General features: G+C 40.6%; 2 protein-coding genes across 5 annotated transcripts in view; one reads left to right on the top strand and one right to left on the bottom strand.

The window, feature by feature from the left end:
• Nucleotides 1–75: 75 nt before the first annotated feature.
• Nucleotides 76–13,921, top strand: LOC136436345 (TBC domain-containing protein kinase-like protein). Of its 2 annotated transcripts, none has more exons than XM_066430240.1 (27): nt 76–139; nt 710–935; nt 1,565–1,637; nt 1,846–1,960; nt 2,297–2,370; nt 2,671–2,818; nt 3,349–3,418; nt 3,576–3,637; nt 3,916–3,977; nt 4,613–4,761; nt 5,151–5,283; nt 5,474–5,576; nt 5,777–5,826; nt 6,174–6,267; nt 6,662–6,697; nt 7,019–7,117; nt 7,612–7,674; nt 8,093–8,219; nt 9,187–9,237; nt 9,420–9,503; nt 9,707–9,792; nt 10,047–10,083; nt 10,354–10,515; nt 10,880–11,052; nt 11,882–12,057; nt 12,446–12,608; nt 13,467–13,921. In XM_066430240.1, the coding sequence occupies exons 2-27, from the start codon at nt 743–745 to the stop codon at nt 13,575–13,577; spliced, it is 2,694 nt and encodes an 897-aa protein (XP_066286337.1). In that variant the 5' UTR covers nt 76–139; nt 710–742; the 3' UTR covers nt 13,578–13,921. The 2 variants fall into 2 exon arrangements, with proteins under 2 accessions (XP_066286337.1, XP_066286338.1); XM_066430241.1 differs by lacking the exon at nt 76–139 and adding an exon at nt 201–373.
• A 165-nt stretch (nt 13,922–14,086) lies between these two features.
• Nucleotides 14,087–27,971, bottom strand: part of LOC136436347 (ELMO domain-containing protein 2-like) — a 202,805-nt gene continuing 188,920 nt past the window's right edge. For 2 of the 3 annotated variants that reach the window (XM_066430245.1, XM_066430246.1), the window contains exons 2-10: nt 26,822–27,006; nt 26,276–26,304; nt 25,806–25,912; nt 25,327–25,456; nt 24,762–24,870; nt 24,462–24,486; nt 24,145–24,213; nt 23,464–23,594; nt 14,087–15,672 (exon numbers count right to left, since the gene is read on the bottom strand). In XM_066430245.1, coding sequence (XP_066286342.1) covers nt 15,506–15,672; nt 23,464–23,594; nt 24,145–24,213; nt 24,462–24,486; nt 24,762–24,870; nt 25,327–25,456; nt 25,806–25,912; nt 26,276–26,304; nt 26,822–26,963 — 909 coding nt within the window. In that variant the 5' untranslated portion in view covers nt 26,964–27,006 and the 3' untranslated portion in view covers nt 14,087–15,505. Of the gene's footprint in view, nt 15,673–23,463; nt 23,595–24,144; nt 24,214–24,461; nt 24,487–24,761; nt 24,871–25,326; nt 25,457–25,805; nt 25,913–26,275; nt 26,305–26,821; nt 27,007–27,844; nt 27,967–27,971 lie in introns of all 3 variants that reach the window. The other variant, XM_066430243.1, reaches the window with a different exon arrangement.

Here is a 27,971-nt window from a genome sequence, read left to right as displayed (position 1 = left end):
CGATTGTAAATTCATTATTTTGCTTGATGATTTTGTAATGTTAACATCACTTTTCTATAGATTTATGTTTCCCATATCTTAGTGGCATAGTCCATAGGGTAAAGATGGCGACTTTCTGTCAAATTTTGTAGCTGGTCAGGTCAGTTTTCGTCATTTTATTAGCATTTTGACTCGAACATCATTCAGATTGGCCGCATTGTTGAAGCATGCAAAATTTCTGACTTGTTTTACGTGGACGTTACTACATCTCACCATGCCCTCGCGTGCATTTAGGGGCGTTTTAAAATGAATGGGGAGGGGGGCGTTGTCATCCCGGAAGTTTTTATAATTTGTGAAATTTCTGTCCCTCCTCCTTTAAGTATGTTAACATAAAGTAAGGGCCAGCAAAGATCAACTTACCTCTTGCAATATGGGGATTTAAGATGGCTGCAAAATATATATTGAGCTTGCCTTTTGACAATACATCAGATCATATTTGTTCCGTCGATTAAGGTTGGGTAACGGACATCTGTGCTAACGTTAGGTGCCAGTGGATAAATTCACTGATGGAGGACATCTGAAACATCTTTCACTTTGGAGAATTTATCCAGTTGCTTGATTTATTCTGTATGATACGCAGTTTTTATTTTGTTTGCTTTGTGACATACAGTTTAGGTAGATGCCATTGATCATGATTCATATGTTCATGACGTTTCTATCTTTTCCCCAGTGAGGTAAACATTGTCTGACAAAGTCGTACATCATGCTTCCTCTCGGGAAAGGACAGCTGGGGGTGTCAACGTTCTTTGCCTCGGCCCACCCCCACGACAAGTGTGGCAGTAACGGTCTGCCCCTCACTCCGAACTCCATCAAGATCCTGGGCCGGGCTCAGAAGCTGAAGACCATCACTCACCCTCGTCTCTGTCAGTACATCCACTTTGCCAGGGGGAAGAATGGTGCGCTCAGTTCCATAATTATGCATCCTCTTACTTAGTATGCCATACCTGCCATGGCACTTGAACACATGTCAAGCAACAGCCCACTGGCCTGCGATCCATGCTTGTCTCTTTGTTAGCACTCAGTCAGCCGTCAGCCAATCAGAAACTCCCCCTTAATATTATTGGAGGGAAAGTTACTACTATATATACTAGTTAATAATGTTGCATCTGGACCTCATGGTTGGCGACAGTTAACCTGGTTAGTTGGTTAGTTAGCCTGGCTGTCCATTTTCAAATGGAAAGCTAACTAAGATCAATGCAGTGTTTATGTATTCCTCTAATAGAAAAGACATTTGTATTGTATCATGCAATGAATTGCCTAAGTGTCTTATTGTCATATTCAGTGTAATTGTAATTTTGAGTGGTCCGCAACATCAGCTTGTCTGCCTGGCGTTCCACTGTGTATTGTATTGTTGCAATTTCGAATAAAGAATAAAGAATAGACATTTGGTTATGACAACAAATCATCCTGTGCTAAAACATTGGATCACTTTTTCAGGAGTTTAATCCAAGGTATGCCATAATTAACATGGATTATAGGAATATCAAGATGTTGTATGACCATTGTTGAATATTTCTGATTTCAGAACGACTCATCGTTGTGGTGGAACACTATGAAGACAACGTCAGACTAGCTGCTAAAGAAGGAAGACTCTCCAGGTGTTTATCTCTTTGTAATTGTCATTTTTCTTCCTGCTTTATGACTTTCTGATGTTGTGGTGTCTGCAGACTTTGCAACGATGTAAACATTTTATCAAATGGTGTTGAAATTTCTTAAAGACAATTAAAGATTTGTGGATTCTAAGTTGGATCTTTCTTGTTATGTTTAATTCTATGGGTTGTTTTTTCAATCGTATGTGCCCTCCAGACCAAACAAAATAAAAAAGCTGGCCTTTGAGGTGCTGCTAGGACTGGAATACATGAATAAGCATGGGCTAGTCCACAGGGCGCTCTCTTCTCACAATGTTCTCCTCTGTCCTGAGGTAAGACTTGTATTCACCAACATTACTTACATAGAAAACGCTTCTTATAACAAAACAAACGAGACAAAGAAACCTAACACTTACAGCAGACAAGCTGCTGCTATGCTTTCCTACGAAATATGTGTCCGTGAAGCATATATATACATATATGTATATATTGGTAGTATAGATCTAGATGTACATCATACTAATACTGTAATAAGACACTTATAAGATAGATACCAGTCTTGTATATTCTTGCTTTACTGTACTTCCTGGATGTACTTTTGAGAGTTGAGAGATATTGGTAATTTGTTAGGCATAAGAACTAGGCCTTATTACTTTGTCTTTGCATAGGGCAAAGCCAAACTGTCTAAGTTTGGACTGTACCATATGACAGGAGGAGGGACAGATGTGGCATTTCCTATTGGGTAAGTCCTCGGTACTGATAAGCCTTCCATTGATGCTTTTTCAGAAAATAATTTATTACATTTGATGGCTAGAGGGTTAAGACAGCTACACTTTTTGTGTATACCCAAGATGTGACTGTCGTCACATATGGCTAGATTTATTTTTACTGATTCCTCTATTCATTATATCGTAATTTTAATGATGTCACTAAATGGAAGGTCACTATTTTGTTTCCCTACCCACCCACATACAATGTTAGCTGTTATTCTAACTTTTAAGTGTTAGATATATACTAGTAACCAACATGTATTTTACCCCAGACATCCACAGTACATGGCTCCTGAAGTGTTGTGTCCAGGCCCTCCTGTGGACACTGATGTCTATGATGACACAGAAATGGACATGCCCTTATCTGGTCCTAAAGTGGATGTGTGGGCCTTAGGGATGATCCTATTGGAGCTCTGCATTGTACGTAAGCCTGTATGTTAGATCTGTTTTCATTGGTATTTGAAGTGTGCTGTACTTGTCTGCTATTGGGTCAGACGAGATTTCAGTTGATTGATTTAAGCTGTGGAGATCAGTTAATATGAAAAGCAGTGAATATGAAAAGCAGTACTTCCTGTGAACATTTCAGTTTACTTATCCAAGACGAAGCAAAAAAGCTTCAAGTTAAGCAGACACTGGTTAAGTTCTAATGCATAAAGTTGTGCAAGAGGATACCTCTGTCAAGACTTCAAGGCAGTTCTGTGCAGCTACTGGCTTTGCATGACTCTAGTGTTGCAGTTGATTTTATTATGGGCAGGTTAGTTGCAGTTAGACATTAGAAATACCTCTACATCTTCAACTTTACCTGCATCCAGTCTTATTTGTACCCTGTTGTTATGAAGGGAAAACAATAAAGCTACATTAATGATACAAGATTTGTCTACCTCCACATTAAGCAAAGTTTTAGTACTTATATCGGTATGACACTGCTTTTCTCTCTTTTTTACAAACAGGGGGAGCAACTGTGGGCCAATTGCACTCTTGCTGATGTCTTCAAAAAGATGTTAGCCTACACAAAGTCAGGTTAGAGAAATATCATGAATCAAAATGCATATTGTTAGATGTATATAAACTTTGTTTTCAATGTGCATGATCTACATCTCACACATATCAAGCTAGGAGTAGGAATGCATTTCTGTCTTCAAATTTGGCTCAAGACTGTCTCATCTTTTCTCTTCAGACGAGGCATTTCAGCCGCTTGATAGTATCATTCAAGATCATCAGGCAGCGGACAAAATTAAGGTATGAACTTGGCGTGTAAGCAGTTGAACTCGGTACCTTTACTTTCATTTCATTTGGTTGATTTCTTGTTCCATCCATTTTAGTGATTTTGTAGACATCATTGAAAAAGCTACAGTTACTTCTTTTTAACAACAGATATTTTTGGATTTTCCAATCATTTTAGACATTTTCTGACTTTCATAGCATTTTGTGTACCGAGAATTGTTTTCATTTGCAATACAATGTGTGGTGTGCCTTTTTTCCATCATCCCATAATGACAAGCCTCTCTTTTCTGTAGAATCTACCTGAGGATCTGATAGCACTTCTGCAGCTCTGTCTGACTGTTTCTCCTTCAAAAAGGTATGATGTAGAGTTGAATTTATTCTTTGAATGTCAGCTGTCACAATTCAATCAGCCTCAATAATCTCATAATGTCTCGAAGTCACAACATGGATTACCAATGATTGTGTTAAGAGCTGCAGTTCAGTGATCGGATCATCCTTCAGATCGGACATAAAGCCTTTGACCATGGGTATGGGGAAGCTTCAGGACAAACCCCTGCACATTAAAGAACCCAACACACTTATCAAATGAAGAGGAGTAGGGGTGACCCAGTTTGTCTGGCCAAATTCTTCGGGACCTTACATGCTCATACCTTCTCTCCCATCAATGAACAATGACCATCTGTTGATGAAGGTTAGACATCCAGGTAATAAGATACGCCAAAAATAGTTACTCAAGCAACTGGATAAAATTTCGAAACAGTCAGACGTTTCAGACAGCATCCGCTATCTTTCGTCAGTGACTAAAGAATTGAGGATCTGGTAGAACTAGGTTTTCAGAGTTTTGGTATAAAACCTAGTTCTACCAGATCCTTCTTTAGTCACTGACGAAAGATAGCGGATGCTGTCTAAAAAAAACGTCTGACCGTTTCAAAATTTTATCCAGTTGCTTGAGTAACTATTTTTGGCGTAATGACCATCTGTGTTTTCCAGACCCAGCCCCAGCTCCCTCCTGCAGCATGAGGCCTTCGCAGAGTTGTCCAAGGCAGAACCACCATACAAGAACGACATCAAACTCTTCTCTGTAGAACTCAGGTGTAAAGACCTGGAACTGCCTGAGTTTGACGGAAGGATAGAGATAGGTAAAATATGTAACTTTTAGGAAACAGAAGATGTCAAATGAAAGTAATATCTAAATGCTAGCAAATTTGCTATTTAATATATGTACATGTAGGCACTGAAATGTTTTCTAGACTACAGTATGATTTCAACATAGCTTATTTCAAGGAGAGACAAACAGAAGATGTACATTTTATGGTTTTACAATTGCAGGCTCATCTGAAAAATATATACTGTATAAAGGAAAAAGTATGATTTGAAATGTGACAATGCCTCCTGTCTGGAACATGAAATTGAAACAATAGATTATAGATATAAACTAGACTCAGAAATGAGCCTTTTTTTGTGTAAAGAAATTACAGTGTACCTAAACACGTACAGTAACTGTTCATCATCATCATCGACTCTTCAGATGATGACCTGCTTGCTGGTCGCAGATTTGATGAGGTGTACTACCTCTGGACTCTGGCAGGGGGCGATCTTGAAGGGGAGCTCAAGAGGAAGGGCATCATCAAGCCTAAACCTGCTGTCTTCATGCTGCCCACGTAGGAGACCTATTTTTATTTTTCAAGAAACATTTTTCTCCTGCTTCATGCCAATATATTAGATGTACACCTCAGAATAAACCTGATTAAAGACATGTACAATACTTTCAATACAGAGAAATGAAAGAGCCATGTTGTTGTTTTGAAATAGATTAGTGTTAATGAAATGTAATCATTAACTCCCCTGCAGTGTTGTAGCAGGAGAGGAAGGAGAAACATTTGGCCATGAAAAGGAGAGGAAACACCTGTTGGATGACACAACCATCCTACTGTCTTCAGAGGAACTCAGACAGGTGTCAACTTCATACTCTCCCTATGGGTTATCAAAGTTTGCTTTAGAAAAACGTCATGCTTTATTCATCTCAACATAGACTGGAATAAATTTTTCATTGTGACAAAACCACATACATTTGATCAAGAAATTGAAGGATTGTTTCTTTTTCCGAGTTGCAGAGAGATGTGGATGATACATAACTTTTGTATTCTTTTTCAGAGGCTGGAAAACATTGATGATACTGCTTTCTTTCCACTGCTCGAAGACGAGTAAGTACTGTAGAAATGTGTGTTTTTTTTTACGGAAATTTTGAAATGTTTGCACCTCTTGCTTCGAAATCATGACCCTGTAAATATGGGTTTTGTAGACCATGGCAGAATTGTTTCAACTACAAAATTAAATCCCCCAAAACATTCAGACCAGGCTTATTGTGATATATTTTGCAGAAGCCCTTCACAAATGTTGATAAGGAAACTCTCACAAGGCAAGATGTTGTTTGATAGCTCTTTAGTGTGAATAACTTAACTTTCAGGTCTGTTTATAGGTTCAAAGGCATAAATGTATTACTGTACCAATGCGCATTGTTGAAGTTTTTGCTTCTATGTCTTCCTTTCAGAAGAACTGCCTCCCCTATATCCCCCAGTGGGAATGACCTATCAGAGACACAGAGTCTGCCACTTGTGATCAGGGAGAAGGACATCGAGTACCAGGTAACCACAATGACACCATCCACAATGGCGAAGCAAAATTGAAGCCAGTAGAAAAGATATCTACTGAATAGGAAGTTTTTTTCTTGTATCTGTTTGTTTTACAACTAACAAATCAAGAGGGCTCAACATCCAGTTTAATTTCTTCAGATTAGATTGTTGCATTTTTATCAAGCAACAAAGGTGAAGTACATGAATTGACAAACTTTAGAGAAAATGAACAAGGGAAACTATGAAAATGCACAAAGCTCTCCTCTGTACTTGTCAATGAGTAAAGGTAACAGTTTTAGACAATTGATTACTCAAGTGTTGATGCTGGTGAACTGTCTGCTTCATGTTGCAGTCTTTATGTTTCCAGCAGTTTTAATGTTTGAATGTTTTATTTCTCTGTCCTTAGTTTCACAGAGTTGTGCTGTATGAGCGGTTACTGAAAGTGAGTGGGCATTACTAACCTATTTTCACTGTGTTCATTCAATGTGTTCATGTTTACCATTATAGGTTTAAAGCAACGAGAAGTGCCTTATTTCACCATATACACTCTCAGATATAGCAATTATGTGTCACAGTAATCATGTATGCAGTTGTTTTTATTTTGGAGGTAATTGGTAGGTACATAGAAGTCTTGTTACTGACTTGTAGCCATACATGTATTTGTCTATTACCTGGAAGTACATTGTAATATGACAACTTCAAGATAGATTTTGTACTGTCTGCTTAAATCATTCTCACAAGGAAGTCTCAACAACATTTTCAGGCCTATCCCTACAAGAGAGAACACATATGGAAGGAGGCCAGAGTGGACATTCCCCCCTTGAACAGAGCTCACATATGGGCAGCACTGCTGGGAGTGGAGGTAACATATATGTTAATACAAGTCATGTTTTATTCTTCAATGCCTCAATCTCAAGTTTCGCTTGACATACTGTAAATGAATTTAAGTTTGCGTGGTTTTTATTTCACGCTAAGGCGAAAATGGAGTGTTTTGGTTTATGTTCGCGGCAGTGCTATAGTCACATACTACTACAGTATTTGATACAATGTTTGCGGTGGCGTAAAGTTTGCGGAGAAATGGTAGCCGCGAAAACCGCGAACATAAAATCAATGCAAACATTTCTGCATTTACAGTAACTTGTTTGTTACTTCTTACATATCTTGAACACCTGGATCACTTATGCTGCAAAGTAGATCTTTTTAAATTCACTGTTTTCTTGAATGTGGTCTTAGGGTACTCGATAGAATTAGCATTATACGAGAGTTAGCATTATACTCTGCCTCATTGGAAAATTTCAAAAGCAGAAATAATATGTTTGTATCACAACATTATGCTTCCATGGTATGTCTATACAGGGTGATGTACAGGGTTGCTATGATGCCATAGACAAGGAAACGCCACAGCTTATTGATCGCCAGGTAGATCTCACTGTACTTTAAAACTTTGTTATACCTTTTGTGTTGCGTGGAAGGCACACGGTGCTCTTATTAACATTACAACACAAAATGTTTCCTTCACTTAAAAAAGTCAAGGCACAGACTGACAAATGGCAATGATATTATATCTTATGCCAATACACTTTTTGATTTGACAAATCAGTGTTTCTCATATGAACTGCTCAATCCCATGTATGTATTCAGGTACAGTAACTGTATAGTCTTTTTGAACTGATTGTGGAGAGGTCACTTAAAAAATCATGAAAAAGTAAAACCACTGCAAAATTTAAAGATTTCAAGATTGGTAGTGCTTATTGGTGAAATTAGTTTGTCACCGTTGGTTACCGATAATAGAAAAAGTGTCAAAGATGCCAATGTAAGATGTACTTCTGCCCCATAGATAGAAGTGGATATTCCCAGGTGCCATCAGTACGACGAGCTTCTGTCGTCCCCTGCTGCTCACGCCAAGTTCAAGAGAATCCTGAAGGCCTGGGTCGTCTCTAACCCTCATCTGGTGTACTGGCAAGGTAAGTCTTGTTCTGTTCTTACTGGTAGTGTTTGAATAGTGAACCCATGATGGCAGTGTCGCTTTAGTAAAGAGATATGAGAATTCAAATCTTGGCCAAGTGTTGCCAATTGGCATGCTAATAGCAAGGGTTCAGTCCTGTTTAGATACAAACCATGTGCCACTGTTTGTTGTACTGATCAAAAAGAGCAAAGGCATTTTCTCAGTACAGGAAACTTGTATTTACTACACATTGAATCTGTCTGTAGAGGGAGGATACATTATGTGCGGGTAGTGAACACCTACAGGCTTTCACACTACTTGATATGCATTGTTTGTTTTATATGTAAATGTCTGTATACTGTCTTTGTTGGCTTTGATACGGGCCCTGGGCCTGATGCAAAGAATAAGTAAATAAATAGATAAATAAATAAATAAATAGATAAATAAATAATCATAAGGCTCTGGGATAGCACTTCAGTACCATAAAAATCAAATTTACTTGTGTAGTGATTGGCAGCATTTTGGTAAAGCATTTCAGCCCTGTGGAAACTACCATGTGCTTGTATAGAGGTGGGTAGCATTGTGTGATGGCTTTTCAGCACCATGGAAACTTCCATGCACTTATTTAGGGGTTGGCTGCATTGTGAGATAACATTTCAGCATTATCAAAATTACCATTCTTTATGTAAGAGTGGGGAGCATTGTAGGAAAGCATTTCAACACCATGGGATGTACCATGCACAGTTTTAGGGGTGGGCAGCAATGTGGGATGGTATTTCAGCACCATGGAAATTACCATGTTGTATGTTGGGTTGGGCAGCATTTTGGGATAGCAGCACACAGTTCATCACCATGCATGGATGCTGCCATATACTTCTTAGACTGGATATAACATCTAAGGATTGTGAAAGACATCTAATTAGGGTAGGTATGAAATTGCCTTGATGAATGGAGTCTGTAATTAAGTATCATTTATTTCTTTGCAGGTCTTGACTCCCTCTGTGCCCCTTTCCTCTATCTGAACTTCAATGACGAAGGTGAGAAAGTTGCTCATTATCATTATTCATGATTTAAGATTTTTGATGTATGAAGTATTCCTGACTCCTGAGCATACTGCAATTCAAAATTGTGTGAATACATAGCAAATATCCAGTAAGTGACTGATCACTTTACACATGTAATGATGATTGACACATGTCATGTACTCCCTGCCCTGCAGCTCTGGCCTTTGCCAGCCTGTCTGCCTTCATCCCAAAGTACCTGCACCACTTCTTCCTCAAGGACAACTCCGCTGTCATACAAGGTACAATAACCTCTAGTCAGTAGATATTGTTTGTATTTGTGGGGAGGGTCACTTGGAAATACAAAGGACAGGCCTAGGGAAAAATATGGATGGTCTCTGATCACCATTTCAAGCATCACAAATTTACAGCATGAAAATAGGGCACGATCCAGATTCTATTGTGTAAGTAGAAAATTGAAAGTTTGGTTTTGACTTAATTTCAGAGTACCTTGCAGTGTTCAGTCACCTTATAGCATTCCACGACCCAGAGCTGGCCAACCATATGGAGAGCATTGGGTTTATTCCTGAGGTAATTTGGTTTTCTGCCATAGTTCTTGAATAGTGTATGGATTTATGGTAAAAAAAAAATGTTGTACAAAAGGTCTGACTGTAAAGGACAGCCTATTTCTGTCATAAACAATGGCTTGTAAGAGCAATGTATTGTGTGTGTGTGGGGGGGGGGGTGTAGAGGGTGTTAAGAAGCATGCACATGATTTAGATGCGTTTTTACACATTGTCAAACACTTTTAAACATCAAATGAAAAGTTGTTTTAACCTCCACAGCTGTATGCCATCCCCTGGTTCCTGACTATGTTTGCTCGTAAGTACTTATTTTGTATTTCATAATGACATTTTTGGTACAACTTTTGAAAGATTCATTATCAAAGAGCATTACATTGCGGAACCTATCATTATCTTTATTCAGAAGTACATGTACTGCACATTTTGTCTGTCTGTACAAGTATGGGTGTTTGTTACGACAACTTTTGAGGACTAATCTTTCAGTCTCTGCTTTGAAACCCATGCATTTGTGTTGAAGCTTCGTAGGTTACTGATATTTCATGTGTATTGTTGCTGTTCCAATCATCAGACGTGTTCCCACTGCACAAGATCTTCCATCTGTGGGACACCCTCCTGCTGGGGAACTCCTCCTTACCCCTGTGTATAGGGGTGGCCATCTTGAGGCAACTCAGGGATGCTCTGCTGTCCTATGGCTTCAACGAGTGCATTTTACTCTTCTCAGATATGCCTGGTAAGTCAATCATATTCTGCAAAGATGCCATATTTAGTTTACTGCTGTCTATTGGTTTAACTATAACTAGAGGAACTAGTAATACAGTGTGGTAAAGACTTGCCAATGAAGTTCGCAAATTGCATTTCAGTTTTTTCACTGTCAAAATTATACAAGAAAAGCAAATGCTTTGACATGTACATGTACTGTACATGTTATTGTTGTATTCTTTGCCTAAGCAATTTAATGTTGACAAGTTATCTTCTTTCATCTGAATGTTATTTACTTTCCTTATTTTGCTTAATACACACTTAGAATGCAGCTTAAAAGTGTGAAAAGGAAACACTTTTGAAAAAGTGAATCGAAATTCATTTTCTTTGTACAGGTACTGACATTGAGAAGTGTGTTCAAGACTCCATCAACATTTTCTGCTGCACCCCAAAGAGTGCTACCTTCAGGAAACATGCCCGCCCTCCCCCTAAACCCAAGAACGGCCAACGCAAGTTCCCTGCCTCCTACTACTCCACAGACTACCACGACCAGCCCAGAACTGAGCTGGTGGGTCCTTTTCATTGGAGTCAGGATGTCTTAGCCTGGTTTTAACCAAGCCCCGTGTCCGCTCGCCGCCTGTAACGGCTATACACCCACGGGGAGGGGAGAGAAACCCCCGGACAGCTGGAGTTTGCGTTATACAGACTAAGGATGTCTGTTTTCAAGTTAAAGATTCATTTGGATTATAGCAATGTGTGATGTAAAAATAGCTCGGTCTATACATTATACCCCAATTTTAACCGGGAGCAAATATTGCAATAAGGATAGAAGTCTGCAGCATACACATTGTGTGCTCGCTCACACACTCACTATCCGGTTTATCATTTGATAGTCTGGAGAATGATGCAGAAATAGCTCAGATGGCTGAAACAATTTCACAGGTGGATCTATCATCACTGACTGAGCAATGGTAGTTACATGTCTATTTTTCACAAAGGCTAAAATCTAATAGCTTTGATAGATACCTGTTAGCCATTTGAGGAAATGTGTCTGCCCATCTATCATCTTATACTACTTGTTTCTACACATCCACCTCTGTTTTGTGGCCGGTACAATGGCCGAGAGGGTAGAGTGTTCACCTTGCATACGGTAGGTCGTGAGTTTGAACCCCGGCCGAGTCATACCAAAGACATACTGCTTTCTCTGCTTAGCACTCAGCATTTGGAAAAGAGTATGGCAGTTAAACACACACCACCACCAGTGGGCTAGCCCTCTGCTTTAGTGACTTGCACAAAGTTGTGTGGCCCAAGGGCTGTGGAACCGGAGATGGGCGCCGCCTTATGCACCTTTGGTGCGGGATGGACTTTAATTTTTTTTAACCTATGTTTTACCCCAGTCAAGAGAGCCACTAACACTGGAGGAACTCAAGTCTGAAGTAAGCCCAAGGATCTCAGTGGAGGATCTTATTGAGCTGTGTGAGTTGAAGGGACCATCTCCTAGCAAGTCTCCAACCAAGAAGTCCAAAACCAGCCGGCCAAAAATCCTCATTGTGGATGTGAGGGCAGGAGAAGAGTATCCTTCTGAAAGATATGTAGACTGAGGAGTATTATCGCATTGAGATCCCAACAGCAGAATTCTCATTTGTTCTATTAAATAGAATTGCATTCATGCCATTAACTGGAACAGCAGACTTTTTATTCAAACCATTAAGAAGGTATTATATATTGATTTCAAAACTTTTAAAAGACATAGTCTTTGATTTTAAAATTGGCCCATTCACTGAAGAAGTTTTCACATTTAGACATGTTGCAAAAGTTTTTTTAATGAGAAACATAAGTATTTAGCTGAAGGAACTGCTCTTGACTGCGTTAATAGTACAAATGCTTTACTATAGAGAGTAAAAATGGTACAGAATGTAACCTACAATTTGTCTATGTATTGTCCTTAATACTGACCTCAGCTTCTCTCGGGGCCACATCCCCAGTAGTATCAACATCCCCTTCAACACTGCCTTCTCCCCTGAAGGGGACCTGGTACCCTGCCCTGCGGTCTCCTCCCTACAGCAGCACAAGGGCAGGGTGGTGGTGGTCGTGGGACCAAAAGGTGGCAGAAATACCTACAATGTAAGTTTTTTAAAGTATATTTTAGGGTGTCATACATTTTATCAATAGACCAAACTTGGCAGTATCAAAAATAGCAGTTCAGCCAATACAAAAGTGTCGGCATGAGACTACAGGGACCTTGTCTGTATAATCTATAGTTTATCACTCAGTAACCTTTCTGTTGGTCAAATGTTTGCATTTATATGGTTACAAGAATATTCAACAATCAGTGACTTAAAAAGGTAACAAGATACGCACCTCTAAATTTCCGATGTCTACTGTACATCTTGATCACGGAGTGACCTAGTTTCGCGAAAACACGAGACTAGGACGAGACTTGTGAAAATCTTCCTGCCTGCCGCAAGGAGGCGGGTGAGGCAGGACGATCTTTATAAGTCTCGTCCTAGTCTCGTGTTCCCGCGAGACTAGGTCACTCTGTGATCAAGATGTACAGTAGACATCGGAAATTTGGAGGTGCGTACACGTATCTCGTTACCTTTTCAAGTCACTGATTGATGAATATTCTGATGAATGATGAATCTCTTCAACTTCATTGTATTTATATGTCTTAACATTTTAAGATGCTAGAGGGGTAGCCTTGGGCAAGGTTTCAGCATACTCAGAGACAAAATCTGAAGTGTGAATTTCGTCTCAAAAATTCATTTAATATATATTGATTTATAGTACAAAATGAACAAGATGTGTCTAGTTTGGACAGAATAGTAGCCTGGTACCCATCCCTACTCCATCTCCAATCTGTTGGCCCTATCTTCCATGATCCTGCTTGGAGATGGTTAGTTGATAGGGCCAATGGACTGGAGTTAAAATAACAGAGTTGTGATTGTATAATAACGAAGAGTTTGTTTGATCTTATCCAAGTTTGCAAACCAGCTGGTGAAACTGAACTATCCGAAGGTGGTGACTCTCCATGGAGGAATCGATGCTCTTCGCCACACTGGGCTCCTCACAGTGCCACCTGCTACCTTGTGATTATCCATGCAAAAGAAGTGGGCTGTGGCAATAGATACACATAAATGTATACCATTGTGTCTGTACTGTCTATTTTCATAAGGGTAGATATATGTAAATCTTGAAATATTGTCGTCAGATATTGTTGACAGATGAAGTTGCCAAACATAAGCTGAAACAAAAAATAGCTTAAGAAACAGACATGCTTTCACAAAGTGTTCCCAGAAGTCATTCGTTATATGTTGCTTGTATGACATTACAACATTGTCTTTTGTATCAATCTTCATGTAACAATGACATCTTTCAACTTGGCAACACCAAATGTGATTATGCAGCAGACTTGAGTAAACAAGATTGTGATAAGATGTGTGTAGTCTGCTAAATGTTGTTAACTGTCTGCTGCTACTGTATAGTCATACACAAAGAAAGATGCTTATAGAGTTAGGCACGATGGGGGTGGGGGTGATGATGACATTGCCACCAACAATGTACTATAGGAGACAGACATAAGCATAAAGGAGTCTAAAAGCTGTTGTTTTGACAATGTCTATTCTGAGTGGGAAGAACACTTGTACAGAAATACGAGCTGCGCTTCCGTTGAAACATTCTGTAGGATACAGATGCAGCGTAATTTAGTTATAAATATTTAATTAGTGTTACAGTTGGGCCTTTGGATGCTCGCGGATAATTCTGTAACAACGTAAGTACAATGGGGCATAGGTACTACAGGAAAAGGGTATTTTCTACCTTATTCTGACAAACAAAACACAACACAACATAGTTTTGGTAATGATGTGGTCACATTTGTCATAGGTCATCATAGGATTTTGATGTCGTAGATTTTCAAGCAGGCTGTGATAGAATCAAAGGATCTAAGAGTAAGACAGCCTTTCTCCAAACAAGACAGCTGAACTTTGTATGACACATGAGCGAATATCCCAATAATGCCCTCAGTTTGCAATTGTATGAATGTGCAAGACTAGGGGTCCTTCCTAGTGTATTGTACAACGAATGTGACCAGGCCCTAACAAAGGAAACCAACTGACAATAACATACTAGTGTGTGAGGCACATCCTGAACACATCAATACAAATATCAACCTGACAGATGTGAATACAATTTATTTCATACAATACAGTCATATGTCTACAGGTATGCATGTATCTTGATTTTAGTCACTCAGCAGAAATATTGTGGCACTATAAAAACATCACATTTGCCACATTATAAATATGGTAATGTATCATATACATATATCAATTCAATAAAAGCATCGTATGGACAAAACTGTTTTCCATTGTGGAAAAACTAATAACTCCCTTCACACTTAATGAAACGCAGATTAAGGGTGGGGCTCTTCTACATTTGCAGATGACATACAAGGGATAATATTTACTCTAGCCTATTTCTATTACTTCAGTATGTTCACAACATTCTTGGTTCACGATTCCTAATCATAGACATGACTAGCCTGGGTTTCATCCTATTTAGTTTACTGTGGCTGCCATACTATACCAAAACTCATTATTAGCCCCACTCAATTGTAAGACTATATGATATCAAAGACTTTTGCTATCCCTTATTGTTTTAGTAATTAGGAACAGTAGGTTTATTCCATACCTCTATTTTGTACTATGTTTAATAGAAACTCATAGAAACCGAAACCTATTTGGAAGGACAGAAACTCCTCTCTGCAATGAACGACAAGAAGTTCTGGAGAGCAAACTTCACTTGCTACGCCTCCTAAGAGGAGGACTGATGATGATGATGATGATTAATAGTTATTGCCGTACCTTGCACCCTGTACAATTGTCGTGCAATAAAGTTCTTCTACTATACTGCCACAGAGCCAGTATGGGCACCCTGGTAAATTAAATAGGATGACACCAAGGCTAACGCCTGTTGTGAACATAGGGGGTATCTCAAAAACAGGTCCACACTTGTCTTCACTACGACTGTTCTCCTTTCTCCACAAAGCTCCCCCGGAGTACCGTGGAGTCGTCCCTCAGCAGAGAGAGCAGTTTCTTCTCAAACTTGTTGCGTATCCTGGTGAACTCCATTATGTTCTTTGGCTTCTCGGCAAACCAGAACTTGTCAAACTCCACCAGGAGGTGGCCTGGGAAGAAACACAACACTTACATGTAACGTAACATGACCAGTTAACGACCGATTTATTCAAAATGTATTTATCTTAAAACCGCGCGGACAGAGCCAAATTTCAAACCCATGGGCAGAAATATCAGCTCTTCTAAAAAGAAAATGCATGGTCTGCAAGTTTTTCTCCGCCTGTTTAACGCCGTGCGAGCATGTATTTATACTGAGGTATATGATGAAGAATTGTGCTAGGGTAACCCATTATCGTCCACTTCTGAATCTTTTCCCTTCTAGCGCTATGCTTGAAGAACACAGACCAGAAAAAAATGCACAGTAACTGTCCAAAGTAGTCTGCAGACAAATGATAGTAAAATCACTATGTCTGTCCGGCCACTTGCTTAACGCGATGGAAAAAAAAACAATGTTTATCTGTAAATTTCCCCGACATGCGCGGCACGTGGCGTTCACGTGGTAAAAGCATGGCCATTATGTTTTGCTGTGCAAAAATTAAAGAGATGGCTAAGGATCATACTTATGATGTTCTTTATTGCTCATGAGAACAGGCTTTGGCATAATACACCGCGACATGTGGACATGAGCCAAACCGGACGTAAATAGGTTCTGCACGTAAATAGGTCATGTTACGTTACATGTATGGGGTTGGAGGAGACAATATTTTAATGTCCTGTTTAGAATATTTGACGCACATACGGGCAAGAAAGACAAGCTAATTCTATAAGACCCCGTTCATACTAAATCGCCGAAATCGCGATAATGCGGCTTAGTATGAACGCTCCAAATCGCATTTGAAATCGCCCGAAATCGCTTTCCGCGAAACCACCTTCGGAGGTGGTTTACTCGCGATTTGCCTGCATTCCGACTTAGTTTGAACGCTTGAAATCGCCTTGATGCGCCTTGGGCGCTTTACTTTGCATATTGACCCGGTCATGGGTCAAGGGGTCATCTGCAAATTCAGTCTTTCCGCTCATTATACGATGTTCATCTACCTCCTAGCTTGTTGGAATATTACGCCAAATGCGGCGGAAATATGTCAGAATCGGGCGGCGATTTTGGCGTATGGAATGACGAAAACGCATGTACTGATGGCCATCTTCGGGGATGTAGGGATTCAGAAGAAACTCAAGGGATCCCACCCAAACCAGAGCGTGTACGCTGAAGTGGCGACTGCCTGAGTTGGCCAAATATGCGAAAACATGGAAGACGTAATGCCACACTATTAAAGGTAAAAAAACTCAAGATGAAGTACAAGACGGTCATTGAACACAACAGTAAGAGTGGTGACAATCGAATAACGCGTCGGCCGTTGATCAAGCTGTTGGACGCGATTTTACAACTCGCGCTCGTTCGACCCCTGGTGTGAAGGAATGCGACTCAGGGCGACTTTGCGATTTCGCGATTTGCGCGATTTAGTATGAACGGGGTCCAACTTGTAAGTTTTTTTAGTTTGAAATCAATGTATAAGTTGTATGTTGACTGTAATTCAATGGTATCTGTATGTTGACTGTAATTCTACATGTATGTTATCTATGTATTGTATGTATCTTCTCTCCTGGAAAAGTAGCAGCCGGTAGACAGCTAAAGGTGAGACGAAAACAAAATAATTGCGAGGTCATCACCTTGTGCCTGTTATTGTTCATTTCTATGATCATTCTGCATTTTTTTTCTATCAATTACCTTGTACAATTTTTCTTTAGAAACTTCACAGTGAAAATTTGGTCTGCATTCCTATACAACCCCCTACCCAAGATGATCACTCGCACTCATCTGTTTTATTTGCTAGCAGTTGGCAAGATGAGCTAAAGGAAAGCAGGTATGTAAGCGTGCCACACAGCACACGTTCGACGGCGTCAAAATGTGCACAGGAACACGCTTTGACGGCCGTCCCAGGGTGCCATATGGCTGTTTTCTACGGTCTCCACATTGATATAAGACGCAAACAGTTGACAATACTCGGTCAGAAAATAGCTGAACAATTATATTTTACGATCTTTTGATTTCTATGAAGGACAGAGTGTGGGAAAATACGGAATTTGCGAAGTTCGTACGGAGCGCCTGTGAGAACGTGCGAGCACCGATCTCGGGAGATAGTTCAACTAAAACCCGTTCTGAAATGAAATAAAAACACCCAAACTATCAACTGTTCCGCTTTTTATTATCTTCAGATGTAATACTTATGATCCATTTGGCTGGAGCTGTCAGTAAACCTGCGTAAAACCTACAGGAAACGCCGATCTCGATGAACGGAAAGTCCGCCATGACACATGTGCGATCAGCCGCTTAGACGGAAAGTAGCCACTTATTGCGACACAAACATTACGCCGATTCGGCGTGATTTGTATGAATACGTATGCCGTGATCGGTCTCTCTTTTTTGCGTGAGGCCGTTACCACGGAGATTTCTGGACACAAGCTTGAAGGCAAATGTTTATACGCTCAGCAGGGTGTCTCTAAATTGTGTGTTTTCGCGCAATAAAATATCAAAAGGCATGCACGCCGAACTTTCCACAGGCCGTTGCCACCTGTCAGTCAGCACGTCAGGACGTGCTGAGCTGCACGCTGTGACGGAAGTTTTGTCTCTCCTTTTACTACGGCGATTTTCGGGCACAAGCTCAAAGGGAAACGCTCAATGATATATCTATGAATAGATATTTCGCAGTCACTGCGAAATATCTATTCATAGAAATTCGCACAATAAGATATTAAAAGGCATTAACGCCGAACATTCCACATACCGTCGTCACCTGCCAGTCAGCACGTCAAGACGTGCTGAGCTGCACGCTGTGACGGAAGTTTTGTCTCTCCTTTTTTTGGCGTGAATCCGTTACTATGGCGTGAGTCCGTTATAATGATATATCTATGAATAGATATTTCCCAGTCACTGCGAAATATCTATTCATAGAAATTCGCACAATAAGATATTAAAGGGCATTAACGCCGAACTTTCCGCATATACCGTCGTCACCTGCCAGTCAGCACGTCAGGACGTGCTGAGCTGCACGCTGTGACGGAAGTTTTGTCTCTCCTTTTTTTGGCGTGAGTCCGTTACTATGGCGATTTTCGGGCACAAGCTCGAATGGAAATGCTCAATGATATGTCTATGAATAGATATTTCGCACAATAAAATATTAAAAGGCATTAACGCCGAACTTTCCACATACCGTCGTCACGTGCCAGATCAGCACGTCAAGACGTGCAGAGCTGCACGCTGTGACGGAAGTTTTGTCTCTCCTTTTTTTTGGCGTGAGTCCGTTACTGTGGAGATTTTCGGGCACAAGCTCAATAGAGAAATGCTCAATGATATATTTATGAATAATTATTTCGCATAACAAAATATTAAAAGGCATGCACGCCGAACTTTCCACGTGCCGTCGCCACATGTCAGTCAGCACGTCGAGCCGTGCTGAGCTGCACGCCCTTGACGGACGGCTCTTAAAAATATTTTTCTCCAATTTTGAGTTAAAAGACACATACTAGGATTCCATATTAATTTCCTTTGTCCTTTGATTTGCGATTGTGGAAAGATAGAAACTTTGTTGGGAGTTATTTTGCTGCTTTAAGGAAACATTCAAGTTTTTTTAGAGTTTGTCATATTCTATCGTCGCCACGTGTCAGTCAGCACGTCAAGACGTGCTGAGCTGCTCGCTGTGACGGAAATTGTGGACTGATGGTGAACAGGTAAAGAGTAGCACTGGCTTTTACAATTGTGAGACTTATAGAGATGAAAACTGTCGATTGAATCTTAAAATATTGCTACACAAGGCAATTGGGCAATTCTAGTTTGTAAGCCATGGCAATAACCAGCTAGGCTGTGGGGTCGTGTGGCGTAACGGTGTCCCCGTCGCTCTGTGTCCACACGTACGCGGTGACGGTTTACAAAGAAAGGGTTCAACGATCGATGGCAATTGTATCCCTCAGATAACGAACACAACAATCTTATTTATTGTCCTTGTGACAGGGTACGTGCTAAGGCATGAGCCTGTAAAATTCCAAGGAATTTATCGGCTAAACATACAGAGTTCCTTCTCAGTCTCATTCACGGAAAGCATACCATTAGTTACGTTTATTCATGATATTTTTCACTGATGAAAAATGGCGGGTTTCATTTCTAAAAGGGGTAGGAGATGAGAGAATCCCTTGAAATGACTAAACTTTTTTTCCGTTTTCTACAGGGGAAATAATGCGGGGTGCTCTGACTGATTTCACGTGTAAGGTTATGGCATGGACTCGTACAGACAACATGGCCTAATCGACGTTCAGCAAAAGAAACTCCCAAATAAACTAGCAGGCTTTGTTGTGAGCTGAGGCAAGTGTGTGAGTGAGCTCATTAGAAAGACAGTCACTTGAAACAATCTTATGAAACTACATTATTCTCTCACAACGTTAGCTGCCTTTCTATTTTTCAGCTCTACGTTTTGTTGATGGTTCTTGTATACACCTATTTCCAAAAGCCGGTAGAACAATGGCGGGCAATCAGTGCACCTATGGTGAAACAATTGTGCCGGGACAACGTTTGTTTAGGTCCAGTTGAACCGGTTGAAATCTACCGAAATACAGTAGATCTATGCTATGATGCAAGGGCATTATACTAGTATATAGAGATGTCCTTGGATGCAGTAAATGATAATAACTTTATTGCAAGTTCATGCCCGAAGGCTAATTGCAGACAAACTAGCACATGGAAATACATGGGAATCAGAAATAGTTATCTAGTCTACTGTGAAAGTTCTAAATTAACTAAGGTTGACTATGGTTGTGGTTGGGTTTGACTTCTTTTTTGAAGGCAGTGGAAAATGAAGAGACCAGTAAACGTCACAGGTTTCTGCGGTTTGACATAAAATACTAAAATGCTACATAGCACTGAGAACTAAGAAATCAGTCGACTTGCTGAAGTCGAAGATTAAACCAAATCAACTTTGAACTGGTGGTGCCCGCTTATTACCCAGACCCCGCCAAACAAAACAAACATGGCAACGGATCAAACAAGGCTAACCCGGTTACGGGAAATAATCGAAACGGTTCAATCATCGAATTGGTTCAGAATGTCTCGGGACGATTCAATCTTCGGATCGTGAACGCTCAAAACCGACTGTCATCGAAACGTTTTTTTGTTTTGTTTGCAGACCACCTTCTTGAGGTAGAGAAGAAAGACACTTGCGGCCAAACCTCCCGTTTCATCTGTTTCGGGGTTCCTATGTCTGGGCTGCCATACACAACTAAATGTCGGTCCTAAGCGTTATCAGAGCTGTAGGTTGCGGTCCCATGCTCGGTGATAAATCATTTTAAACATTGCATGTGTGCGTGTTGAGCCTAGTGTGTATTGCGAAGTGCTGCATGTACACGTGAGTTTCCATGCAACCCGTCATAACGTGTGGATGAGCACATGATGACGGCAGAATATCACAGACGACAAATACTCGAAAAAAAGCTTGAAAATTTCCTTAGCAATCATAGCAACAAAAAAAAAGTCGCAACAGGAAAACAAAGTTTCTATCATTTTACAACCATTAATCCAAGCCGGACGAAACTTACCATTCAAAAATACCATCATTGCAACGTGCCGTGGTGAGGTTCCGTATAACCGTCATAGCGTGCGGATCAGCACATGATGACGGCAGAATATGACAAACGACCTATACTATTAAAAAAACTTCACAATTTCCAAATAGCAACAAATAACTTGCAACAAGAAAACAAACTTTCTGTTAGTTTATAATCACTTAACAAAAGACGATTTACCATTAAAAATATCAATATTGTAAGGTCCTGCGGTGAGTTTTCGGATAACCCGTCAAAGCGTGTGGATCAGCACACGATAACGGCAGAATATGTATGACAAACGACAAAAATCTTTCTAAAACTTGACAAGTTCCTTATAGCAACAAAATAACTCGCAACAAGAAAGCAAAGTTTTATCATCGCTTATCAGATGACGACTTACCATTCAAAAACATTATCTATGAAACGTGCTACGGTGAGTTTCCAGTGTAACCGTCAAAGCGTGTGGACCAGTACATGATAACGGCGGAATGGCGGAATATAACAAATGACGAAGACGTTAAAAACTTGAAACTTTCCTTATACTACTTGAAAGAAACAATTGCTCGCAAAAAGAAAACAAAGTTTCAACCATTTCATAATCGCTAATGAAAGTTGAAAGGGAAATAACAAGGAATATTTTTTAAAACTAGAAATAGAAGCAAAATACCTGAAAGAATCTTCTTGGGTTACAGCGCACAGCACAGCACAGGGGGGCGATCGAGAACAGGCGTGCGATATGCTGTGCAATTACTTACCTGTATTTTGCCGAATTGTGCTGTGGCTACATCGACAATTTTCAACAATTACTTTAAAGTCACGCAATTGTAACAGCAAAGTCCATGCTGCACTCGACCAGTTCAACGATTCTGGTTCACTATCAATCCACAAAACTTCCGTCACAGCGTGCAGCTCAGCACGTCTTGACGTGCTGACTGGCAGGTGACGACGGTATGTGGAAAGTTCGGCGTTAATGCCTTTTAATATTTTATTGTGCGAATTTCAATGAATAGATATTTCGCAGTGACTTCATAGATATATCATTGAGCATTTCCCTTTGAGCTTGTGCCCGAAAATCGCCGTAGTAAAAGGAGAGACAAAACTTCCGTCACAGCGTGCAGCTCAGCACGTCCTGACGTGCTGACTGACAGGTGGCAACGGCCTGTGGAAAGTTCGGCGTGCATGCCTTTTGATATTTTGTTGCGCGAAAACACACAATTTAGAGACACCCTGCTGAGCGTATAAACATTTGCCTTCAAGCTTGTGTCCAGAAATCTCCGTGGTAACGGCCTCACGCAAAAAAGAGAGACCGATCACGGCATACGTATTCATACAAATCACGCCGAATCGGCGTAATGTTTGTGTCGCAATAAGTGGCTACTTTCCGTCTAAGCGGCTGATCGCACATGTGTCATGGCGGACTTTCCGTGCATCGAGATCGGCGTTTCCTGTAGGTTTTACGCAGGTTTACTGGCAGCTCCAGCCAAATGGATCATAAGTATTACATCTGAAGATAATAAAAAGCGGAACAGTTGATAGTTTGGGTGTTTTTATTTCATTTCAGAACGGGTTTTAGTTGAACTATCTCCCGAGATCGGTGCTCGCACGATCACAGGCGCTCCGTACGAACTTCGCAAATTCCGTATTTTCCCACACTCTGTCCTTCATAGAAATCAAAAGATCGTAAAATATAATTGTTCAGCTATTTTCTGACCGAGTATTGTCAACTGTTTGCGTCTTATATCAATGTGGAGACCGTAGAAAACAGCCGTTCTGGGTGCCCCATATGGCACCCTGGGACGGCCGTCAAAGCGTGTTCCTGTGCACATTTTGACGCCGTCGAACGTGTGCTGTGTGGCACGCTTACATAGCTCAAAGGGAAGGAATCTCGAACCAGTTTTAGCTCAAATGAACTCAATGAACAGATGAGCTACTCTTCCACTGGTCGTGACGGAGGAGACAGACGCTATGTACAGTATTTACAGGTTCAGTGTACCGGGGAAATTCCCCTAGCTCTTTTCGACAAGCACAATGAACAGTGGACCACGGCTTAACGTCCCGTCCTAAGGACTGCGATCTTTTCCGGTAGCGTGCATGTCGGGTGAGCGACACAGCCGGGATCGAACCCGGGGCTTCTAGTTCCAGAGGCAAGATCGCTAACCACTGGACTACGCAGCTGATTGCGATCTGTATCAGCATGTAAACAAACATGACTGTACAGTGTGGTAAATGTGATGCAATGTTCACTGAGTACTCACAGTACAGCAGGTGAAAGTGGCTGAGTTTGGGCGGGCTGGGGAAGTTGTAGAAGTGCGTCCGAAGTTTTCCTCTCACCAGAAGGGAGTAGGTAAGGCTGGTGATGTTTATACCAACAATGGCAAACGAGTAACTGCAGGAAAAAATAACAACAGTATATCAATGTTGGATAATATTTCACTGCATATCAAATACCTCATTTACTGTGCAACAGTCTACTAATGTCCACTGACTAACCACACAAAATCCCATTCACTTACCTACTAGTAGAAAATGAAGCAGAGCAGAAAAACAGAACAAAAACGTAAGGTCAGAAGCAGGCATCAAAGAAGCTTTGCATGTACACCATGGTAATACGGTATACATTACATTGTTGTAACAGGAATAACATTTACTTTTGGGACTGCATCTGTAAGCAGTGACACCTATAGCTGCAGTGCAATGTGAACCAGTCAGAATTGCCACGAGGAAGGTGACAGACGGTCACTGAAACTTTGGTTGAATAAAAAACTTAGTTTGGTACAAAGAGTCTTTGTATTCAGTGACTTACCAACCTGATGAAGCTATTCACAGACCAAAGTTGTAATATGGACCCTTAAAGAGATTCTTTTCTTTCCCAGCCCCCTGATCTGGAACCCCCGTAAGCAGCCTACCACCCCCCTCCCCACATGATGGTGACTCACCCGTACTGAGGATGGTGGGAATGCTGCAGCACCTGTCTCGCCAACTCTGTCTGCTGGTCAGCGAAGAAACTGGAGAATCAAGACAACAAGGATAAACATTCTCCAACTGCAATTTGTAGGAGACCAAAATGTCCTCTTTTTTTCACACTTCGAATTCCTTCCCTACAAGTGTCATATTGGCAGCTACTGTAGGAAGGAGTCAAAAGTTAATTTATACTTGAACATGTTTACATGTATCTACACAGTACAAATATTGCATGTAGACTATATATACTATACTACACTGTACTATACAACTAACACAGTAGTATACTTACAACAGGTTGTGTAGTCCAAGCATCCCTGTGTGAAGGAAAGATTATCATCGTCAAAGATCTTGTATAAGTAAAGACAAATGAAGTGACAGTTTTCACCATACTATACGGAAAAAAAGCCGCCAAGGAGGTTAAAGAGAGTTGTGTAACCCTCTTACAAAAACTGATAAAATTAACTCAACTTGAAGGAGTTTTCATGTTTACTTTTGAACTTGGATTTCTTACAAGCAAACTCCTTACTAAGATTTTTCTGATCTCCCATCTAACCCCCCACTTCCATAGGATAAATGGCCCAGTCCGTACCCATGCCCCTGAAGTCCGTCCTGGGGTCGTCTCCCTGGAAACCGATGTCGCCCCACTGTTTGGTGATGCGGGACTCCAGGCTGGTGTCAGGCATGAGGTGGTCCCACAGCTGAGGAGGAAGAAGATTTACAGAGTAACATTGGTTGGTTTCTGATACTGAAGAGTTTCATAATCTGATTAATTGTAAACATTATACGTCATGTATTTGAAATTGCAGCTTACTACAGAGCTTAATTGAGGTTTCTCAAGTCTTGATTTTTGCAGTAAGTTCTATGGTTATACAACATGTTAATCATGTTCAATTACAATAGGAGGACTAATTTTGGGGGTTTAGAGGTCAGAAATTAGGTTTAAAAAGCTAGGCTAGGAACGGCACAAATCTGCAACCTTCTGGTTCATGAGCAGGGTTGGTAACTGCTTGACCACAGTACTTTATTACTTAGATAAAGTTCTACATTTCTTACCTGTAGCAGCATGTTGGTCGGAGGAGTTTGTCTCCCAGTGGCTACTAACTACAAGACCAGTCAGTACATTACTCTCCACACAGTTTCCTGAGCATTCTCACCTGTAGCAGCATGTTCTCATGTTCCTGGTTATCTGAGGAGTACTTCTCCCCGCGTACCTCCTCCACCTCGTGTATCAGTTCCTGGTAACCACGGATCTGTACCAGACACGCCCGCAGTGAAGGCGCGAATCTGCAGGAAAACAAAGAGCTTGATTTTATTACCAGGTTTACATAACCTACCTACAAGCAGACAGAGGTCTTGCCTCTAGTTTGGAAAAAGGCTAAACTACCTACAACAAGGATTTCAACTCACTCACTTGTTCGCTTGCTTGCTCACTCTTACTCATTAACTCACTCTCACACTCATTCACTCACTCACTCACTCACTCACTCACATTCACTCACTCACTCATATTTCCAAGTCTCCTTGCTTACAAGAACGTACACACTTTTAGCAACATGTCATGTCTGCAATAAACTGAAATCAAAATATCTGAAAACAGGTGGAATCTGTACATCTGCTTGGAAGTTATACTTACTGTGGATCCTTCTCCTGACTCACACCCTTGATCTGCATGATGTCCTGAACCTTCTGGTCCACGTCACAATCTACATGTACATCTCCGTGGGTCATTTCCTGGAGAAGCTAAAGATCCAGGAAGTGTTAGGGAAGACATTTTATTTCTTTGTTCAAACATGGCAGCAACATTTTGCATTTTGAGATACTGTAATTCCCATTATTTTCATGGCAGCATAATTTCAAGGTGTAAAGAAAATGGACATTTTCACTGAACTTTAACTTGACGGTGGTGCCAAGTGATTTATAGAACGGATGTGTGAAGGAATCATAAATAATAATTTTTTTCATGGTAATGATAAGTTCACGGTATAGAGGTGACCATGAAAACAGTGAACATAAAATTACAGCGAAAGAAACAAGAGTTACAGTGGTCAGAGGCAGAAGTCAGAATAATCTCAACTTGTACATGGAAAATTCCAAGTAACATACCTTGTATTTTGACAGCTTCAATGACTTTTCTACGGAACAGAAAAGAAGAGCTCAGGTTAGAACAAATAACAACGGGGTACACACAAAAAGCATTGATAAAAAATCAAGTGGAAATGATCATCAATTCTTTGGATCTAAGATATCTATTCCAATCAAACATAAAGACATTGTTTTGAACTTTCAAGCCTTGGCCCTCATGTTTTGAATTCTAAAACAAACCTTATGTGTACAGTTGAAACAGTTGGGTTCTTCCTCTGCCATTTTATAATATAATGTGCAAAATGCAAGATCCTTCCACATAGTTACATTAATTGACTACTTTTTTTTCAAAACTTTATTCAGTAAATACATAAATATAAATCATACAGTGCGTTAGGAATAGTACATGTTAAGGAAAGGTAAAATGTGTTATATAAATGGCTTGTCTTCTAAGGGTTAATTGTCATAGTCATATTTTGATGTAGTTTACATTTAAAATATTGAAAATTGGGTTTGATGTCTTGTACCACACAGTTAATAATTGACTAAGGTAATCAAAACACTCACCAACTCGTTTGGTCCTAGCAGCGCCCCCATACCCTCGACAGATGCGCTGCAGCTCGCAGGTGCCTAGTATCTTCCTGAGGATCCATTTGATCATGGGTCTGATCCAGGTAAGGTACAGGTACAGCCAGGTGGCCTCCCACATCCCTCACCTCCACACCTGTGGTCTCACCTGCAGGGGCTCGCACCTGTGTGTGTGAGAAATGGAAACATGTCTCATTCCAGTTTAGCTTACTGAAATAATGAATTACTGAAAATCCTGCATTAATGAAGGTTAGACATCCTGGACAGTGGAGAGGCAGATTTTCACCCTGATGTATTATTACAGCCTATCTGAGTAATGAGGCTGTTGTAACGTTTTTAAACCAGAATATTCGTATAAAACCTGGTTCTCCATTTCTTCCCTTCAGTCACTAGCAAAAGACAGTGGATGCTGTCTGAAACATCTGACTGTTTCCAAATTTAATCCAGTTACTTGTCATTACAGTCAATGAGTAACTATCGTTAGACTCATCTTTCACTGGTCACAACACAAAGACAGATGATATATGTAATACTACTGTAGTATGTACAGTACGCATAGGTTCAACATAACACTTATTAACAGTGATATTCCCTTGCGACTTTCAACAAGTACCTACAGTAAGCAGTGGACAACGGCTTAACAACCGGTCATAAAGACAGCAACCCTTTCCAGTAATATGGAAGTGGGACGATCAACAACAGCAGGATCACTAAGCACTATACCACACGTCCTAACGAACTGGCACTTGAAAAGGTACTGTTTCCAGACTGATCAATGCCACAGGTACCATAGATGTACCTGCATACCCAAACCCAGTCCCCCAACCCCTCTAGCTCTGCAGTCCCCAGACTTCTGATTTTGCCCCCCTCCCCACAATATTTATAACTCTCATGGCCGCTTAACAATTAAGCCTAAAAATCATGTAACATACATCCCCTCTGCAACCTTACACCAATGTTCAACTGTGTAATTAGTCTTTCTAATGTTCCAATATTACAAACCAGAGAGGTTGCCGAGCTGAGAACTCTGTTCTGTCCAAGTTCAAGATGGCGGCCTCCACTAACCGGCTCCGAGCTTGGTCGTCCTCTCCCTGGTTTCTGGGCTAAACTGTGTTCCAACTGACCTGCA

This window comes from Branchiostoma lanceolatum, chromosome 6, assembly GCF_035083965.1.
Source record: "Branchiostoma lanceolatum isolate klBraLanc5 chromosome 6, klBraLanc5.hap2, whole genome shotgun sequence".
NCBI classification, from domain to species: Eukaryota; Metazoa; Chordata; class Leptocardii; order Amphioxiformes; family Branchiostomatidae; genus Branchiostoma; species Branchiostoma lanceolatum.
The sequence above is the reverse complement of the archived record's forward strand: the minus strand, read 5'-3'. Positions and strand labels throughout refer to the sequence as shown.

Excerpts from the sequence above, each read along its gene's own strand:
- LOC136436345 (XM_066430240.1), top strand. The coding sequence starts at position 743 with ATGCTTCCTCTCGGGAAAGGACAGCTGGGGGTGTCAACGTTCTTTGCC. Across the intron at positions 5,577-5,776 it reads CTTCAGAGGAACTCAGACAG|AGGCTGGAAAACATTGATGA; the intron begins GTGTCAACTTCA and ends ATTCTTTTTCAG. Across the intron at positions 7,118-7,611 it reads CAGCACTGCTGGGAGTGGAG|GGTGATGTACAGGGTTGCTA; the intron begins GTAACATATATG and ends ATGTCTATACAG.